At 43.7% G+C, this 19,927-nt stretch overlaps 2 protein-coding genes across 2 annotated transcripts; both read right to left on the reverse strand.

Annotated features, from left to right (window-relative positions):
* Positions 1-749: 749 nt before the first annotated feature.
* LOC125722869 (kelch-like protein 10) lies at positions 750-2,232 on the reverse strand (the record flags this gene model as incomplete). The annotated part of the gene is made up of 3 exons (XM_048999074.1): positions 750-761; positions 1,292-1,390; positions 1,765-2,232. Coding segments are annotated over 3 exons (579 nt in total), but the record flags the coding sequence as incomplete, so codon positions are not given.
* Positions 2,233-7,703: 5,471 nt separating this feature from the next.
* On the reverse strand, positions 7,704-12,019 carry LOC125722853 (kelch-like protein 10). The gene is made up of 6 exons (XM_048999030.1): positions 11,833-12,019; positions 10,806-11,295; positions 9,832-10,440; positions 9,162-9,311; positions 8,167-8,527; positions 7,704-8,079 (listed from the first exon to the last, which is right to left on the reverse strand). The coding sequence occupies exons 1-5, from the start codon at positions 11,991-11,993 to the stop codon at positions 8,222-8,224; spliced, it is 1,716 nt and encodes a 571-aa protein (XP_048854987.1). The 5' UTR covers positions 11,994-12,019; the 3' UTR covers positions 7,704-8,079; positions 8,167-8,221.
* Positions 12,020-19,927: the final 7,908 nt, after the last annotated feature.

The following is a 19,927-nucleotide window of genomic DNA, read 5'->3' on the forward strand; positions in this document are numbered from 1 at the left end:
AACCTACCTTTCCATTCAGGGTGGTGGCACTGGCATCCTGTCGCTCCTCGTTCATGGGCTGGATGATGGTCCATTCGTTGGCTTCTTGGTCGTATCACTCGATTATGATTAGAGGCGAGAAGCGTAAATGGCCACCCATTACATAGATGGAACCATTAATTACGGCCACGCTAACATTTCAGTGGCACCAGTGCATCGGTGCCATGTGCTGCCATGTCCGTGCGACGGGGTCAAATCTGCGTACAATTGTGGCCATCAAAACCCCCAAAACAATACACGAAGCCATTTAAGTACACACTGCCATGGGCGGACTGGCGAGTCTCCTGCCCCTCCGTTACATCGACCCAGTGGTCGGCCCGGGTGTCATAGGCTTCAATCCAATTGGTTTTGCGGAAATTCCAGCCACCAATGGCCAATAAGATGTCAGCGGGCAGGAGTGGGCGGATCAGTGGCCTTTCTTTTTCTTTTAGTGTGTGTGGGGAGCCACAGCCCCATCCCTCAGGACATGAAGCAGACACGGAGGAGGCCCGGAACCCAGACCGCCAGAGGCCCCCCAGGGCATGGGAGCCCCCGGAGGACCACCGCAGGGAGAATAGCAGCCCCTCACCCAGAAAAGGGCAGAGGAGAGCTCCGGAGGGAGGCCATCCGGCAGCCACCGTGCAGGAGCCCCAGGGGGCCGTGGCGGCGAGCCCGCAGGCTCCACTGGCGGCCGGCCCCACCACGGCAAACCAGGCCCTGGGCCCAGAGAATCAAGGGCCCCCCTACCCCCCAGCAAGGGCCCGACAGAGCCAGGAGGGCCAAATCCCGCCAGGCAACCGCCGAGGGCGAGCCAGCACCCACCCGAGCACCCAGCCCCGGACATCGAGAACCACCAACGCACCAGCGGCCGGGGGCCCCATCCACCGGCAGGGAGTGTGGCGGGGGGGAATAGAGCCCGAGATGTTATTTCGGGTGGAGTCTAGGACCCAACCTGACACATGCGTATAGACAAACAGGCACACACATACACAAGCATACGTTCCCACCCTCATGCACACATAAACAAATATTTACACATTCACCCAACATAGAGATACACAGAAATGAACGCTGTACACATACTCTCACTCCCCATATATACTCTATGTGGACCCCATTTTTGTCCTCTGGCGAGGAGACCAGAAGACCACCCCAGACCCCGCAGCAGCCGAGAAGCGCACCAGCCCAGACCCCGACCAGACGGCCAGATCAGTGGCCTTTCAAAGTCAGATTGTGGACTTTTATCGTCGAGATCATATATGATCTTCAATACATCACTGATAATTGGCCTGCACGCCGCATTGGCCTTCACCAGATCGTTAGCTTTGACGATCTTCATAAAGTACGCCGGATCCATACGAGCCATGCGAACCTACACAGGAAACAAGAATGAGAGAATTTCCATGAGTTCCTTTGTGCTTTCTGTGAATCTCTGGAGATGAGCAATTTCTAACATTAAGAATACAGCAGTAAGTGCAAATTGTAATTTCTTTAGCTGAAGCCATTTACATAGAAAGTCTCAGATGTGTCAGCTAACACTTGTTTAATGTAAGATATTTGAGTGTGTTGTTTTCCATTATTTGTTACACTCTCCTCCCAGGTGTAATACCTGGAAGCCTTGGTTGTAGACTTATCGGACATGGAAATGGAGGTTCGGTCTCTAGCTACAGTAATAAGGACTTCACTCAATGAGCATTCTATTGTTATATACACAAGTCAATGCGAACATAGTATAACTATACTCACCTTGGGCAACAGAACTGAAATGTGGGCCTCTCGGGTGGCAGGCTCGTGCTCGATCCACTGGAGGATGGCCTCAAACACCGCATCTTCCTGTTTCACATTCAGCTCATCCTTCTCAATAATGTCGCAAAGTTCTTGCAGGGACAGATCTATGAACTCCTCTGAGATGCTGGCAACCTCCTTGAAGTTCTTAAGGATAAAGCTGAAAACAGACTGGTGCAGCTCGCTGAGGCCGTAACCATCGGCAGTTTTTAAAAGGCCAATGCAGTTCTGAAGGCAGAGCTGCTCATGCAGGAAATCACAGCAGCGCTGCACGATGCCCAGGACACTGAGATAATCAGCAGCTGCCAGGAGGTTCTCCACATTGTCAGCTGTGATGACCACAGAGTACGTGTAGGCGTACTCTATGACCTGCCTCAGTGTTTCTGGGGAAATGCCTGGGAGTTGGTACTCTCGCTTTCCTGAATCACTCCAGCCACTGGCGAACAGAGCCCTGAAACACAATCCAGAAGTGACTCATCTAATAAATATGGGTTTTGCAGGCAAAGTTAAATAAGGGGTTTTCTAAATCTTCTGAACCAGGGACCCCCATATGGAAATCAACCAGAGATAAGGACCCTCTGCTACAGATGATCAAATAGGCATCTAAGAACTAGGGACCAGGGGCTTTAATTCTTATTTTTCCAACATTAGCTCCCCCTTTAATATTTTTCACTTGGGCTGGTGGCCAAGTGCCCCGGAATACTTTGTTTTGCCTGTTTGACATGGTCCCCTTTTCATATCTATACCATTATTATTGTTGTTATTATTATTATTATTATATGTTAAAAGTTAAGGTGGTACACTTAGAAATATTTCTGATCAGCACTGACCTACATTAACATAATTTAATATAATATATATTAATATAAACGTTCTGTCATCGTAGAGCCTTATTGCCAAGGAGAAATCATTGCTAACGAGAGATAAAAACTGACTCCTTGCTGTTTTGGCATCGTCATATATGGGTCACAGCTACTTACTGGAAGTAGGAGCTACAGCCACACAGAATCACTCTATGGGCGTTGAACTGAACACCGTCTGTGATGAGGACCACGTCACAAAGCTGTCCTGCCAGCCGAAGCTTGTTGAACACTTCGAACGCCGGGGACATCAGTACTCGCTCCATGTCGTGTGCCATCATTATTCAAAAATGTGGATGTCTCGTCTCTTTCTCCTTTTTATATCATGTAATGACCAGCAACGGACGTGTACATCAGCATAGTGACGATATGTTCTAAAACGCAAACACTGCACTTTTGTGTCAGTGTCCTAACATACTGATTTTTTTTATTTTTATTCATCTATATTTGCGATTCGAAATTGATTGACCAGATAGTCATGCGCCCTGCTTTTTATTTTTAACAAAATGTGGAAGCCAATGAGAGACTTGCCGATCAAGTTTTCTAACACAGCTACTTTTGAAAAACCGACTTATCCCAGATGAGTTTCACCGGCATTAACTCATTCAAGATGAGGCATCTGATCTCAGATAATTTAATATTACGTAAAATACACCGGTAGGAAAATACCCCCAGTTACAAATTTATTGTGAAAAAATATTTTGTTTGCACAATCAGCTGTACAAGAAGACCAAGTGAAATGTTTTTGGTACATGTATACTATGTTCATCTCAGAATTTATGTTTTAGTTTTGCATTATGTATGAATAGTCAAATCACAAATTCCCCAGATTAAAACACCAATAAATCTAAAATTATTAAATGTATAATATTTTGTCCTCCTGTCTTTTCACTTCGGTTAAGATTCCACAAATTAAAAAAAAATGTACCCTGAATGTACCCTTCACATCTATTTCAGCGAGGCTGCAGAATCATGTGTCGTTAATCGACGTGGGAAATTGCAGCGGGAATGAAACCGTTTCATTTTCATTTGAGAATAGCTTTGTATATTATGTATAAGAATATAAGAAATTCACAAACGAGAGGAGGCCATTTGGCCATCAAGCTCATTTGGGGAGAAGTTAACTAATAGCTCAGAGTTGTTAAAATCTTATCTAGTTCTGATTTAAAGGAAACCAGGGTTTTAGCTTGTGCTACACTAACAGGAAGACTATACCATACTCTAACTACATGCTTTGTAAAGAAGTGCTTCCTCAAATTTGTTTTAAAATGTCCTCCCGCTAATTTCCAGTTATGGCCACGAGATCTGGTATTTAAACTAATATTAAAATAGCCATTTGGCTGAACAGCATCCAGACCTGTTAGAATCTTATACACCTGGATCATGTCCCCCCATAGTCTCCTTTGCTCGAGGCTAAACAGATTCAGCTCAGCTAACCTCTCCTCATAAAACATTCCTCTAAGACCAGGAATTATTCTCGTGGCCCTACGTTGCACCTTTTCCAAGGCAGCAGTGTCCTTCTTAAGGTATGGTGACCAAACCTGCACACAATATTCTAGGTGGGGTCTTACCAAGGAATTTATACGCTGCTCAAAAAATTAAAGGAACACTTTGAAAACACATCAGACATCAATGGGGAAAAAAATCATGCTGGATATCTATACTGATGTAGACTGGGTAATGTGTTAGGAATGAAAGGATGCCACATCGATTGATGGAAATGAAATTATCAACCTACAGAGAGCTGAACTCAAAGCCACCACGAAAATCAAAGTGAAAAATGATGCGGTAGGCTAGTCCATTGGCTGTCATTTTATTACAGTAGCTCAGAATCATACTCAGTAGTTTGTATGCCCCCCACATGGTTGTATGCATGCCTGACAATATCGATCCATGGTCCTAATGAGACCACGGATGGTGTCCTGGGGGGGATCTCCTCTCAGATCTGGACCAGGGTATCTCACAGCTTCTGGACAGTCTGAGGTGCAACCTGGTGCCATTGGATGGATGAAACATAATGTCCCAGAGGTGTTCTATTGGATTTAGGTCAGGCGAGCGTGGGGGGCAGTCAATGGTATCAATTCCTTCATCCTCCAGGAACTGCCTACATGCTCTTGCCACATGAGGCCGGGCATTGTCGTGCACCAGCATAGGGTCTAACAGTGGGTTCAAGGATTTCATCCTGATACCTAATGGCAGTCAAGGTGCCGTTGTCTAGCCTGTAGAGGTCTGTGCGTCCCTCCATGGATATGCCTCCCCAGACCATCACTGACCCACCACCAAACCGGTTGTACTGTAATACGGTGGCCCTCAGCGGCTGGATTTACAGTGAGAAAGACTACCCCAAATGCAGTGGAACAACACGTATTTATTTTCCATGCAGCTCTTCTTACAAGCATCTCACACGTCGAGCGTCTTCACAGCAAAAAAGAAAAAAAAAAACAAAACCCTCTAATGACAACTGGCAGCCTTCAATACTTTCAGCTGTCACAGACTAAACCATTCTTCCACTCACAGGTAATTTCTTAAATCCCCCCCTTCCACCATAGTACACAACACATCAACCTACATAAATAAATATACAACTACATTTCACATTTTCATATTAATAAACATCTTCCTCTTTAATCTTACCCAAAAAACCCATATTATAAAACCCCAAACCCCAGCACAAAAGATTCCCCACCCTTCCTTAAGCCATGGTCTCTCCCGGAACCTTTAAATGGTGTCTGGACCCTAGGGAAATATTTGCCCAAACACCTTGGAGAGAACACAGGAAAGAAAGGTGAGTAACTACATCTTACAATTACTTCTTTGCACCCCCTTTAATTCTAGATCTTTCACCCCCACCCATCTGCATTAGTTGTCCTTACTGGTAAACCTTATTCTCCCTCAATCACCATTCCTTTTCACAGACACCACCACCTTCCTTGATGAGGAGCCGCTGTGCAGTATCTGAAACAAGGCTACCAACTGATTTTAAAATTCCCAATAAATATTCAATAAATAAACTTTGTTTGCAACTGTTCTGTGCAAATCCATGGTTAAAGTCCGAAGCTAAATAAAGTGCTGTTATTAAAAAGGAGGATGTGCTGCTAACGTGCTATACAAATTACAATATAAATAATAGTAAGGGAGTCCTCTTCCTTACACTGGTCATGCTGAACAATGCTGCAGGCAGCATAATGTTCTCCATAGGCTCTCCAGACCCTTTCACATCTGTCACATGTGCTCAGGATGAACCTGCTCTCATCTGTGAAAAGCACAGGGTGCCAGTGGCAGACCTGCAAATTCTGGTATTCTATGGCAAATGGCAATCGAGCTCCATGGTGCTGGGCAGTGAGCACAGGGCCCACTAGAGGACGTTGGGGCCTCAAGCCACCCTCATGAAGTCTGTCTCTGACCAAACAATCAGAAACATTCACACCAGTGGCCTGATGGAGGTCATTTTGTAGGGCTTCAGCAGTGTTCATCCTGTTCCTCCTTGCACAAAAGAGCAGATACCGGTCCTGTTGATGGATTAAGGACCTTCTATGGCCCTCTCCAGCTCTCCTAGAGTAACTGCCTGTCTCCTGGGATCTCCTCCATGCCCTTGAGACTGTGCTGGGAGACACAGCAAACCTTCTGGCAATGGCACGTATTGATGTGCCATCCTGGAGGAGTTGGACTACCTGTGCAACCTCTGTAGGGTCCAGGTATCGCCTCATGCTACCAGTAGTGACACTGACCGTCGCCAAATGCAAAACTAGTGAAAAAACCACCAGAAAAGATGATGAGGGAAAAATGCCAGTGGCCTCCACCTGTTAAACCATTCCTGTTTTGGGGGTCGTCTCATTGTTACCCCTCTAGTTCACCTGTTCATAATTTCATTAGCACCAAAGCAGCTGAAACTGATTAACCACCCCCTCCACTACTTAACTGACCAGATCAATATCCCAGAAGTTTAATGGACTTGATGCTATACTCTAATTAAAAAGTGTTCCTTAAATTTTTTTGAGCAATGTATAATCGTAGCATCACTTCCCTTGTCTTAAACTCCACACACCTAGAGTTGTAACCCAACATCCTATTGGCCTTTTTATTGCTTCCCCACACTGGCGAAAGTGGGACATGGAAGCATCAACATACACACCGAGATCTTTCTCATAATCAGCTACCTTTATTTCAGTGGGACCCGTAAAATATCTGTACTTTATATTTCTGCTCTCTGAATGATTATCTTACATGTATCTACTGTATGTTAAATTTCATCTGACAGGTATCAGCCCAGTCGCTAATTAAATCCAGATCCCGTTGTAGCCTCTCCGCTGCTAGATCAATATCTGCTACGCCACCCACCCTGGTGTCGTCTGCAAATGTAACCAGTTTACTGTATGTATTGGTGTCAATATCATTAATGTAAATTAGGAACAGTACTGGTCCTAAAATTGAACCCTACGGTACCCCACTATGAACGCAGGCCCACTGTCATGCCCGGCTCATACGATCGTTGTGTGCCACGCCCCCTGATTATCCACGTGTGCTTCCCCTATCATGCCCAGCTGTACCTTGTCGTTTCGCCATGTCTTTTGTCTATATCAGTCCACATCTTGCCCTGTCCGATGTCCGTCATTGATGTTAGTGCTGTTGTCATGTCCCGTTCTGCCCATAGCCGTCTTCCCCCTAATAAAACCCCAGTTTTCCCCGTATTCTACCTCCCTGCTTCGTCCTTCCCTGCCTCCTTCCTGCCAGCCTGCCCGTTCGCACACGCAAACTCTGACACCCACAATATAATATTGTGTACAGTACATACTGTAATCAATCCAGAGGTAACATCACTTCTCCAAATTCAAGTTGCCAGTTATGTTTACTGTAGGTCCCAGGGGAAGGGGCTGCACTAAACCAGTATTTCAATTGATTACGAAAAACCTTAGTGCTTAATTAGTAATCACAGATGGTTGCAGCGGAATTTCTGAAGAGAACCGTCAAACGAGAACGAAGGAGTATATTCAAACAACATTTATCCAAAATGGGAAATTTATGACGCTTTCACAAACTAGATAATATAAAAAAGAGAACTTTATTTTAAGTATGCAATGTCAGGAGAAGATTCAACTCCGACCTCCAGCAGAGCTTCTCCCATGTCCTGGAGGACGCAGGGGACATTGAGTCCGAATGGGCCTTGTTCCATGCCTCCGTTGTGGAGGCGGCTGACTGGAGCTGTGGCCGTAAGGTGGTCGGTGCCTGTTGTGGCGGCATTCCCCGAACCCGCTGGTGGACAGCGGTGATGAAATGATGGAATGCGGCTTCGGCGGTCGTCGAGGCAAAAACTCAGGTGTGGGAGGAGCTTAGCGAGGCCATGGAAAATGACTTCCGGACAGCCTTGACTTCAAAGACCTCGATCCCACCAACACACCTTCCAATGAGGAAGCAGAGTCTGGGGAAAAAAAGAGGTGTCAATAGAAACTCACTGTATATTATAGGGAAAGAATTCGGGGTTGGGGGTGTAAATGAGGTTACGTACTGGGCATGCTGTTGTGGGCAGATGGGTTTCTCTCCTCCTTGGTGGCCGTTAGGGACTAACGAGGTGAAGCGTATTTTATGATGCGGGGGTGCGCAGGCACTACGCAGCAGCTGAAGTGTTTTCTGGCTCTGCTCATGTCCTGCGCACGATACCAGCTGCCTGTCCCCGCATCATAACACTCCACCTTGTTAGTTACCCTAAACCCATCGTGGCCGCCCATCACAAACAGGAGGTCGTCCACCACTGCGATGCCAAATTCACTGCGCGGTGTGGACATGGGTGCCACAGCATGCCAGCGGTTTGTGGTAGGGTCATAGACCTCCATGGTCTGCAGGTCATCAGGCCTGTTGATACCGCCCACCTGAGAGATGCCAAAGATTCATTATCACTTGGTTGCCAAAAGGATGGGCAAACATCAACTTTCCCAAAGTCATGAACTCTTAAGCAATTTTCACCCTATGAAGGCAGGCTCTTTAGAACCTCCCATTGTCTATAAATGACACAAGCTTATATACACATGTCAACCTATATGCAATGAAAACATGGATTTGGGCAACAGAATACTTGTATGATTCGGTGAAAACTGTGAGCCTTCAAAAATGACTCCTTATGCTAATATATTTTGCTTTTTTATTGTTATTACTTAAAACGAACACTTGAAGCTAATCAGACACTGAAAAAAACAACAATCTGACCAATTATATCTGGAACTAGGGAAAATAATTAATAAAAAATCTAAACTTTACAGCCCGAGCTAGTAGCAGAGACCCCCAGCAGATCCATTTATAACCCAGAAATAAATGCAGGGAGGCTAAAGAGGGTAGCATATATGTTTTTTATGTGTATTAAGATAAGCCTTTGCAGCAGGTATTTCTGGCATTTAACTGTTTTGTTTGGTTTAAATGCATCACAATGAAAGACACAGCAGCAAAGACAAAAAAACCATGAGTCTTACAGGTAAAATGTGAGATTTGACACAGAAAGGAATCACTCACCGCATAGATCTTCCCTCTATACGCCGTGACTCCAAGGCTGTGACGGGGAGTGCTCATTGGAGTGATCAAGCTCCATTCATTAGTGAGGGGGTCAAAGCACTCCACTGTAGAAAGGCTCTCTGTTCCATTGAAGCCCCCACAGATGTATATCTATGAAAAACAATTTAACTGTGAACACCGTTATACTGTATATGACTGGGGTTTGGAGGTTACAGATGAAGTTCATTGTGACTCAAAAATAAAAGTATATGCTATGCATAGTGTATGACAGGGTTCCCCAGTTCCGGTCCTGGCGGAACACAGTTTGCAGATTTCCCTTCTCAAACACACCATAATCAGCTAATTTTCAGGTTTAGTATGGCTGTTTGAAAAGGGAAATCTGCAAAGAGTTTTGAATTCTGCTCCGCCAGGAACAGAATAAAGGAAACCTGACATGGGAACACCATTTCATCTATCTCACAAGTCTTGGATATGACACCACAGCACTACCCAATGTGCCCCTAATGGAGACCAATAATGCATTTATGCAAATACTTAAATTTATTGAACATAGTAATTATGGATTAAAATCAGCAATCTGAAGAGAAAGAGAACTTATGATTGAGTAAAATACTCAATTTCAAGGGGAAAATGAAGGTAAACACAGGCAGACGCCCTCCCATTACCCTACCTTGCCATTCAGGGTGGTGGCACTGGCATCGTTTCGCCTCTCATTCATGGGCTCGATCTGGGTCCATTTGTTGGTTACTGGGTTGTACCGCTCTACTTTATTGAGGGGCCTGAAACCAATATGGCCACCCATGGCGTAGATGAACCCATCAAGCACGACCACACTAATATTGCAGCGCTGCCAGTGCATTGGGGCCATCTGCTGCCATGCTCGTGTGATCGGGTCATATCTGCGCACGGTATTAATAGAGTTTTGGCCATCAAACCCCCCAATGCAGTACACAAATCCATTATGGTACACCATGCCATGACCAGCTAGGTTGGTCTGCTCCTCCTGCGTGATATCCACCCAGCGGTCGGCCCGTGTGTCATACGCATCGATGCAGTTGGTAGTGCGCATGTTCCAACCACCAACAGCCAGCAAAATGTCAGAGGGCAAGCGTGGGCGGATCAGCGGGTTCTCAAAGTCAGAGAGTGGACTTTCGTCAAGATCATAGATGACCTTTAAGACATCGCTGATAATTCGCCTGCACGCCGCATTGGCCTTCACTAGATCGTTGTTTTTGACGATCTTCATAAAATATTCTGGATCCATACGAGCCATGCGAACCTACACAGAAATCAAGAATGAGAGAATTCCCATGAGTTCCTTAGTGCTTTCTGTGAATCTCTGGAGATGAGCAATTCCTAACATTAAGGATACAGCAGGAAGTGCAAATTTTAATTTCTTTAGCTGTAGCCATTTACATAGAAAGTCTCAGATGTGTCAGCTAACACTTATTTTATGTCAGTGTGTTGTTTTCCATTATTTGTTACACTCTCCTCCCAAGTGTAATACCTGGAAGCCTTGGTTATAGACTTATGGGACATGGAAATGAAGGTTCAGTCTCTAGCTACAGTAATAAAGACTTCACTCAATGAGCATTCTATTGTTATATACACAAGTCAATGCGAACATAGTATAACTATACTCACCTTGGGCAACAGAACTGAAATGTGGGCCTCTCGGGTGGCAGGCTCGTGCTCGATCCAACGGAGGATGGCGTCAAACACCACATCTTCTTCTCTGACATTCAGTTCATCCCGCTCCATGATGTCACAAAGTTCTTCGAGCGTGAGTTCTAGGAAATCGTTTGATGTGATGGCAACCTCCTTAAAGTTCTTCAGGAGGAATTTGAATGCAGACTGGTGCAGCTCATTGAGGCAGTAGACTTCTCCGATTTTGACAAGCCCAACACAGTTGTCAAGGCAGAGATGCTCATGCAGGAAGTCACAGCAGCGCTGTACGATGCCCAGGACACTGAGATAATCAGCAGCTGCCAGGAGGTTCTCCACATTGTCAGCTGTGATGACCACAGAGTATGTGTAGGCGTACTCGATGACCTGCCTCAATGTTTCAGGGGAAATGCCTGGGAGTTGGTACTCCCGCTTTCCTGAATCACTCCAGTCACTGGCGAACAGAGCCCTGAAACACAATCCAGAAGTGACTCATCTAATAAATATGGGTTTTGCAGGCAAAGTTAATTAAGGGGTTTTCTAAATCTTCTGAACCAGGGACCCCCAAATGGAAATAAACCAGAGATAAGGACGCCCTGCTACAGATGATCACATAGGCATCAAAGAACTAGGGACCAGGGGCTTTAACTCTTATTTTTCCAACAGTAGCTCCCCCTTTAATATATTTTAGTTGGGCTGGTGGGCAAGTCCCCTGGAATACTTTGTTTTTCCTGTTTGACATGGTCCCCTTTTTATATATTTATACCATTATTATTGTTATTATTATTATTATTATTATTATATGGTAAAAGTTAAGGTGGTACACTTATCAGAAATATTTCTGATCAGCACTGACCTACATTAATATAATTTAATATAATATATATTAATATAAACTTTCTGTCATCCTAGAGCCTTATTGCCAAGGAGAAGTCATTGCTAATGAGAGATAAAAACTGACTCCTTGCTGTTTTCGCATCTTCATATATGGGTCACAGCTACTTACTGGAAGTAGGAGCTACAGCCACACAGAATCACTCTATGGGCGTTGAACTGAACACCGTCTGCGATGAGGACCATGTCACAGAGCTGTCCTGCCAGCCGAAGCTTGTTGAACACTTCGAACGCCGGGGACATCAGTACTCGCTCCATGTCGTGTGCCATCATTATTCAAAAATGTGGATGTCTCGTCTCTTTCTCCTTTTTATACCACTCGAAATGACGTACATACGTTCTAATACGCAAAAACCGCACTTTTGCGTCACAGTGTTCTAAGATACCGTAACGTTTATTTTTAAATCTATATTTGAGATTCGAAATTTATTGGGGGGAAATATTTTCTATGCGCAATCAGCTGTACAAGAAGAACAAGTGAAATGTTTTTAATATCACTTTTGGTAAATGTATACCGTGCTTATCTTAGCATTTACGTTTTGTATTATGTATGAATTGTCAAATCACGAATTCCCGAAATAAATAAAATAGTTCCTTAATTAATAAAAAAAAAATAAATCATATTTTTTCTCCTCAGCTGCGTTTCTAAAACTGAAAAACAAAAACGGTCCTTCACATGTCTGTCAGGAACGAGGTTAAAGTTCGTATCTTATTCCCTAGTTTCCACCTTAAACATAAGCCACTGAGCAACAAATGTCCACAGGACATTATTTTATGGGCTAAATCTGGTCGGCCCGTTGTGGCCTTTATTTAGAACAAAAATGGTCCTTGAAAATTGGGCTGCGTAGTCCGTCTGTTTTGGTCCACATTTAGCACAAGGCGGACGTATTTATCGGACCGCATATATCCCCAATACAGTCATGAAAACGTATTGCAGCAAGTGTGGAATTATCACAATGATTATTGTGCTGTGTACACTTCACCCAAATCCTGAACGCTATTGCATATAATCGATTATATATTATAGAGCAGTTATGTTACAATCAAGGTACAGTGTGCAATATCACTCCATGTGCTATTGACCATTTTCCTGTTTTATGATCTTTTCTTGAGAAATCGTTTTTTTTTTTTTGTAATTCCTCACTTCTGCCGACTAACTCCTCCACGTTTAATATATTTCCGTGCAGGTTTATAAGTTTGTTTTCCTGCAGCTTCACGGCACCCATCGTTCTTGCGCACCCCCACACAGATGGACGAGTTAAGTTAGAAGTGGATGGGAGTAGCGGCAGGACAGATATTCCGAGGGCGCCCATTGAACGATGTGAGTAATTATTATTTCTCGTTAGAATTCTCACTTAACACAGAATGTTGTGTTTGGCTGAAGTTTAAACAGTCGAGCTGAATTGTGGCAAGATAAGCTGAAGCTGTTCGCGTCCGTCGCTAATGCTCGCGCCATGACTAGCCAGCACATAGTGAAATGGCGAATGGATTTGGCGACATTTTCCGTTTGAATTGAGCACAGAGACGTATTTGGTGTTTTATTTGTGGCCCTGCTTTTACAGTGGACGTGTAGCAAAGTGAAGTTGGGATCAGCTTGCGTCTTTTGCAGCTAACATCACACTCGATATAGCCTAGCCGCAGTGTATGGTGGAATCGTCATTTTTGGTGTACACAACGCAAGAGCGCACGAGTGTTTTATATATTTATATATATATAAACAATTCTACTCTGGCTGAGTTTTTTTATTATTATTATTTTTCATGCTATACTATATACAAACGTTGTACAAGTACATCTTAGGATATAGTTCACTGTGACAATATAAATGGTAGGATGGAACTGAAACAGCAACGACTGTGTTTATGTAATTATTTAGGTCTGTGTATAATATCTTACTGTATCTAAAATCCCAAAGTAAATTAATTACTTTTACCCACCCACACACACACAAGACATATTAAGGATTGTACATTAACATATTTTATCGTAAAAAAAAACTGTTGTCCGAAACATACTGAATTTAACTGGATATAGATATATGCACACACAAACAAACATAATAACTAACATATAAATATAACGTTAAATATAAAACAAGCACACACAGAAGTCAAAATATGACATACATATAAAATGTATGGTCGGTTGATGGCCAGTTTTTCGCTGGTACTTGTGACTAGTGACATGGTGTATTGCAACAGCAATAAAGGGTTCTCATCATCATCTCATCATCAAATAGAACTTTAAATAAATATAACTTTAAATATAAAACAAGCACGCACAGAAGTCAAAATAAGACATACATATAAAATTATTATATTAAATAAGTATAAAAGGCAGATACAATTAAAATAAGGCATTCCTAAATGACACAATTAACATGATTGCACTTTGCACAACACACAGTGATATGAAATAATTGTCATCTATATCAGGACCTTCCTTGACTTCCTTGATGCAAAGTCATCAATAATGTCATCATATGAAATCTGGCCAGCAATTGCATGATTAATGCTGATGATAGCAAGGCCAGTGAGGCGTTCTTGAGACATAGTGGACCTCAGATATGTCTTCACAAGTTTCAGCTTTGAAAAGCTCCTCTCTGCTGAAGCCACAGTTACAGGTAGAGTAACTGCAATTCTCAGAGCAATGCACAAATTTGGGTATATTTCTGAGAGTTCGCTGTCATGCACAAAGTTCAGCAGCTCAAGACAGGTCATAGATTTTGATGGTAAGTCAGACGAATTCTTAATCTCCTGTGCAAGCTCTCCGGCATCCAAGTCTGATTGGTCCTGAAAAAGCTAAGTAGCACCGAGGGTCTTACACTGTTCAGTGAGGTCATCATTTGAGAGATTTGGAAAATGTGTCAGTCCTCCAAATTTCTGTCCCACATTTTCCAATGTGGTGAATCTCTCTTGGATGGAAGACACTGCAGCATCAACAACAACATTAAAAAAGGTCACCTCCAGGTTCTTTAAGTCATCACTCAATGGCTCATCAAATGATTTGTGAGAGAAGTGCCGCTTTGTAGTTCTCTGTCTTTTCTGCTGTAGAACAGCCTCTACGTTCATGTCCTCACACATATCTTTGGCTGACATTTGTGCAGATGCAAAGCCTGTTGCCCTGTACTTGCGGAGACCTCTCTCTGTCTTTTTGAGGAGATTGCCCGCTACATCCACATGCATGTTGGGAGACTGCATGAGCTTGCTCACATGGTGGGTTTGGTTCAGGATGTCACACCACACCACTGTACAAATGCTGAATCTGTCTGATCCCACCTCCTCCTCAATGACTGACTGCAAGTGCCTTTCTGGACACGGTTAATATGCTCTTGCATTATGGGATCAAACCTTGCCATGAGTTCAACTTCTTTTAGAAAATTGCCATTTGATGGAGAAAACAATGTTTCTGTGTGTCCCCTTAGTGCTTAATTTCTGATTGCGAGAGACTGAGTGATAATAGTGAGACGAGTCAGCGCCGCTCTCCATCTTATTTTCTCAGCCTGCAGAAGTGCCATCTCTTGTTTGTTAATTGTTTCACCATTTTTAATCCTCACTACCAGCTCTTTCCATGCTTTCATGGAGTTATGGTGTTCAGGACTATTGTCACGTGAGGTGAGAAGAGAACTGGCATGCTTCCAATCTATCAGCCCAGAACTTGTTAAACGGATGTGTCTTTTAGAAAACAAAAAAAAGCAAAAAAGGCTGTTGTTTTTCTCAGAATATACTAGCCAGCTTTTAGGCATCTTTTCACCGCTAACTAGTGTTTTCTTAAAATACTGCTGGTGGCAACTTCTTCCATCACCCTCATTTCTAGGAAAAACAAAGTCAGGTGCTACCTTACTTGGTCCTTTGCAAAACCAGCGGTATTCGAATGCTGTCAGTGATATCTGAAGGCCAGTTTGCAGGTTCTGTAGGCATGGGCTTATCCTCAGGGGGTTCAGCTCCAGGCATTTCTATGAGCATACATTTGCATTAGCATACACAAGTTATTTTGAATACACAGCATTCATGGTGGCGGAACAGTCTTTGCAAAATATTTTGCCACACACACACTCAGGCAACGCACAATCACACCTGAAGTGGCTGCTATTGGCTCTTCATCCTCGGGATCAGACATTTGTGGAGACACATATGTGGCTGAGGAGGTGGACGGCTCCTCATCTTGGGCGGTGGCAGTGGCAGAGGGTGCTCCAAAATGTTTCAGAAGTGCCCCTGAATAGAAACCCACTATAAAACTCTGATACATGCATGCATCATTTTCATGTTTAAAACAAACATATGATTTTGCCCAATTTATCAAATATTCAGAATTATATGTATAACAAGCATTTAATTGAATAGGCTATCACAACATCAGTGTTTGGAAGCAATGCATTACTCTGTAATTACACTAAGGTGACTTTCCTAAATAATAAAAAAATAATAATAATAATAATCCTTATAGTGTAAGGGATTTTTTTTGCTAAGTCAGCTAGACTACAACAGAATTCTGTCGTCCGGTTTTCGCATAAGATAGTATGCAAACGGCTAACAAACAGCCATTATAATTCGTCATACACTGAGAATAGGACACAAATCAAAAGTACTTGTCCATCTTCCATCTGTGTTAATTTTGCACTCCAATATCAACACCCATCCCCCAGCCCGAGAGTCTGGTGCTTTTGTCTTTGTTTCTTTGTTTTTATTTTGCTTTATTTTGCGCGCTGGTTATTTGACGCCACTCCAGCCAGCCGGAGAATCCCCCGCCGCCCCGCCCATCCTCTCTCCTCTCCGCCCCTCCCCTCTCCTCCCTGTGTGGCAGGCAGCAGGCACACCCCACAAATGGAGGGCACCCTCACTCCCCACAATAGGGCAATATAAAACCAGTCAGTGCCCATGAAATCCCAAAAATGCGCTGGCATGATGTCGGGGCAGCATGGGAGTGCAAAAATATATATATATTTTTTTGCCGATACCCATGATGCTATGAGGCACCAACAACCTTACGGCCACAGCTCCACACTGTTGCCTCAATAATGGAGTCCTGGGACATGGTTCATTCAGGCTCAATATCCCCTGACTATCTGGGGATGCAAGAGAAGTTCTGCCGGAGATGTGAGTTAAAGATTTCCTGGACGAGGACCTCCGCCAGACACTCCCTATGCACCATCACCAGTGCTTGGTCCCATACATCCATCCATCCATCCATCCATTGTCCAAACTGCTTAACCTACTGGGTTGCGGGGGGGTCCAGAGCTTATCCCGGAAGCAATGGGCATGAGGCAGGGAACAACCCAGGATGGGGGGCCAGCCCATTGCAGGGCACACTCACACACCATGCATTCACACATGCACATCTACGGGCAATTTAGCATGCTTGGTCCCCTTGTTAAATATTGAGATTGGGAAAATCTATTGTAGCATTATTTTTAGGGGATTTCCCCAGTCCTAGTCAACTCCATTTCCTGGATGGAACCGTGAGACAGTCAGAGAGACAAACCAAGAAACAAAACTAACGGTGGGTGTTTTCGAATATTATGACTTATGACAAAAATAAATATTTATTAAAATAAGATTTCAGTTTGTACTTTATTCAATTTTTCACATTTCTCATGTTCTGAAAGGGCAACTCTGATGGAATTTTATGCATTGAAATAAAGAAATGACTTGAATTATGAATTTACAGAGTGTACAATATTTCAATTTGAAAATACTGTTGACTGTAGCAATGCCAATGTAGGCCCATACAACTGTAAATAAGAGGGTTCCTTTTTTATTCAGTTTCTTTAATGTGCAAAAGGAACATATCAGTTCAGTCGTGTCATTTGCAAAACATGAAGATTAGAGTTTACACCTGTTCTGTATATTACACAATTAAATGTAATACTGTGACCTGGTTTGAACCCATATGAGACACAGTTTGTTCCGTGCTTTTGGGTTACACGATCAATCTCCTCCCCCGCCTGCAAATTTTATTTGTTCAGACCAAATGTGCCAACTTGAGTGAAGATTGATAGTTTGATCAATGAAGCCATGCATCTCCAGGTAATGGGGGCACATTACCTGCATTGTGAGGGATTGTCAGTTAGGGCACTACGGCCATGTGGCGCGTTTCCCTGAGGGTGATCCGGGTCGCAGGATCCTCATTGCTGAGGACCCAAGCGGCTGGACCAGACCAAGGGGACGCCCACGTACATGTAACACCTACTGTAGCTGTGGCAGATGGATGGCCGATGGATTGGTAGAACTGGACCGTGTATTTGCCTGGGGGATCGCCGGCCAGGATCCCGAGGAGATTCGCTGTGTGGTGGTTGACTTCATACATACAGATTCGATTTTATATCTTACATGAAATGCAAAACACAACAATAATCCTGATGTAGTTTTCTGAAAATCTGTAACAATAGAGTGAAGGAACTGATCAAAGGCTGGGTTACTCATATATGGTATGATGAATACAATTAAGTGTTTGTTTAACCCTTTAGCTAAAAAACACACACACAAATTCCATAGCACAACTGATTATATATATTTTATATATTTTAATCATCCAGCGATATTGTTTAACGTTGTTTCGTTGTTCACATTTCGTGGTGTGTCAACAATGATCAATGAAAAACAAATTAAATTGTTGTTATTCCAGTCCTCCTGCCTGTCGTCTGCCTCAGTCTGTCTGTGGCTGAAGGAGCACAGATGCCCTCCCCAGCTTCCAGATGTCTCTGTATGGTAAAGTGCAGCAGTGTCTATTGGTATCATGGTCTCAGAAAAGAACAGCAGAAAATGACAGGAACAAATGTCCATCATCTGATACTCGGACTCCTGGTGACAGACAAGTAGTCTCTTCCCGCCTCCCAGCCCAGCATTCACCAAATAGCTATAGAGACACTGTTGCATATGCATGAGCTCCTACATAATTGTTAGACTGAACATGTTTCCTTTGTGTGGTTACATTGCAGCATTCTTAGAAAACTAAGAAAGTATCCCAGTGTTCTGTAAGCACTGTACATTTTAGGGAAAGAATTTGAGGGGGGGTGTACTTGAGGTTACCCACCAGGCAGGTGGGTTTATCTCCTCCTGGGTGGCCATGGGGCTACCGAGGTGCAGCGTGCTGTACGATGCAGGGGTGCGCAGGCACTACGCAGCAGCTGAAGTCTCTGTTGGCTCTGCTCATGTCCTGGGCGCTAAACCAGCTGCCTGTCCCCGCATCGTAACACTCCACCTTGGTTGTAACCCAGACGTCATCAGAGCCGCCCATCACAAACAGTAGGTCATCCACCACTGCGATGCCAAAACGGCCTCGTGCCGTGAACATGGGGACCACAGCACGCCAGTGGTTCATCGCAGGGTCATAGGCCTCGACGCTCCGCAGGTAATGTGACCCGTTGGAACCGCCCACCGGGGAGACACCAAAAGCAAGTGATCACTCAGGTACCAAAAGGATAAGCAAATATCAGCTTTACCAAAGTCTCAAACTTTTCAGGAATTTTAGTCCTATGAAAGCAGGCTTCCATTGTCTCACAAGCTTATAACTCATTTGTGTTAAAGACACGTGAACCTAACTGTACCAAAGACAGGGATTAGGGTGGAGGGAAAACCAGCAGAATTAGGGGAAAATCATGAGCCTTCAAAAAAGACTCCTTATGCTCATATATTTTGCTTTTATTATTATTATTACTAAAAATGGCATTTGTAGTTAAACAGACACTGACAAAAACAACAATTATGTCTGGAACTAGAGAATATAAAACTGTGATCAGAAATCGAAACTTTACTACCCGAGCTTGTAGCAGAGTCCCCCAACATATTCGTTTATAACCCAGAAATGAATGCAGGGAGGCTAAAGAGGGTGGTATATATTTTGTACATGCATTCAGATAAGCCTTCACAGTGAGTTATTCTGACAGTGAACATTTTGTTTGGTTTAAGGGAATCACAATCCATGACAGTAGCAAAGACAGATAGGTAAAACTTGAAACTTGTCACCTATGGTTCAAGGTGCAAGAAAGGAGTCACTCACCACATAAATTTTCCCGTGATAAGCAGCGACCCTAAGGCCACGTGGGCGAGTGCTCATGAGAGCGATTATGGTCCATTCGCCAGTGAGTGGGTCATAGCACTCCACAGTAGCATGTGTATCAGCTCCATTGTAGCCGCCACAGATATATATCTAAGAAAACCAATTCAAAAGTGATGAGTGTCATGATGTAAATGATTGAGATGGAGATC

Source organism: Brienomyrus brachyistius, unplaced genomic scaffold, assembly GCF_023856365.1.
Source record: "Brienomyrus brachyistius isolate T26 unplaced genomic scaffold, BBRACH_0.4 scaffold43, whole genome shotgun sequence".
NCBI classification, from domain to species: Eukaryota; Metazoa; Chordata; class Actinopteri; order Osteoglossiformes; family Mormyridae; genus Brienomyrus; species Brienomyrus brachyistius.

Excerpts from the sequence above, each read along its gene's own strand:
- LOC125722853 (XM_048999030.1), bottom strand. The coding sequence starts at position 11,993 with ATGATGGCACACGACATGGAGCGAGTACTGATGTCCCCGGCGTTCGAA. Across the intron at positions 9,312-9,831 it reads CCACCACCCTGAATGGCAAG|ATATACATCTGTGGGGGCTT; the intron begins GTAGGGTAATGG and ends TGTTTTTCATAG. Across the intron at positions 8,528-9,161 it reads ATAGAGGGAAGATCTATGCG|GTGGGCGGTATCAACAGGCC; the intron begins GTGAGTGATTCC and ends GGCATCTCTCAG.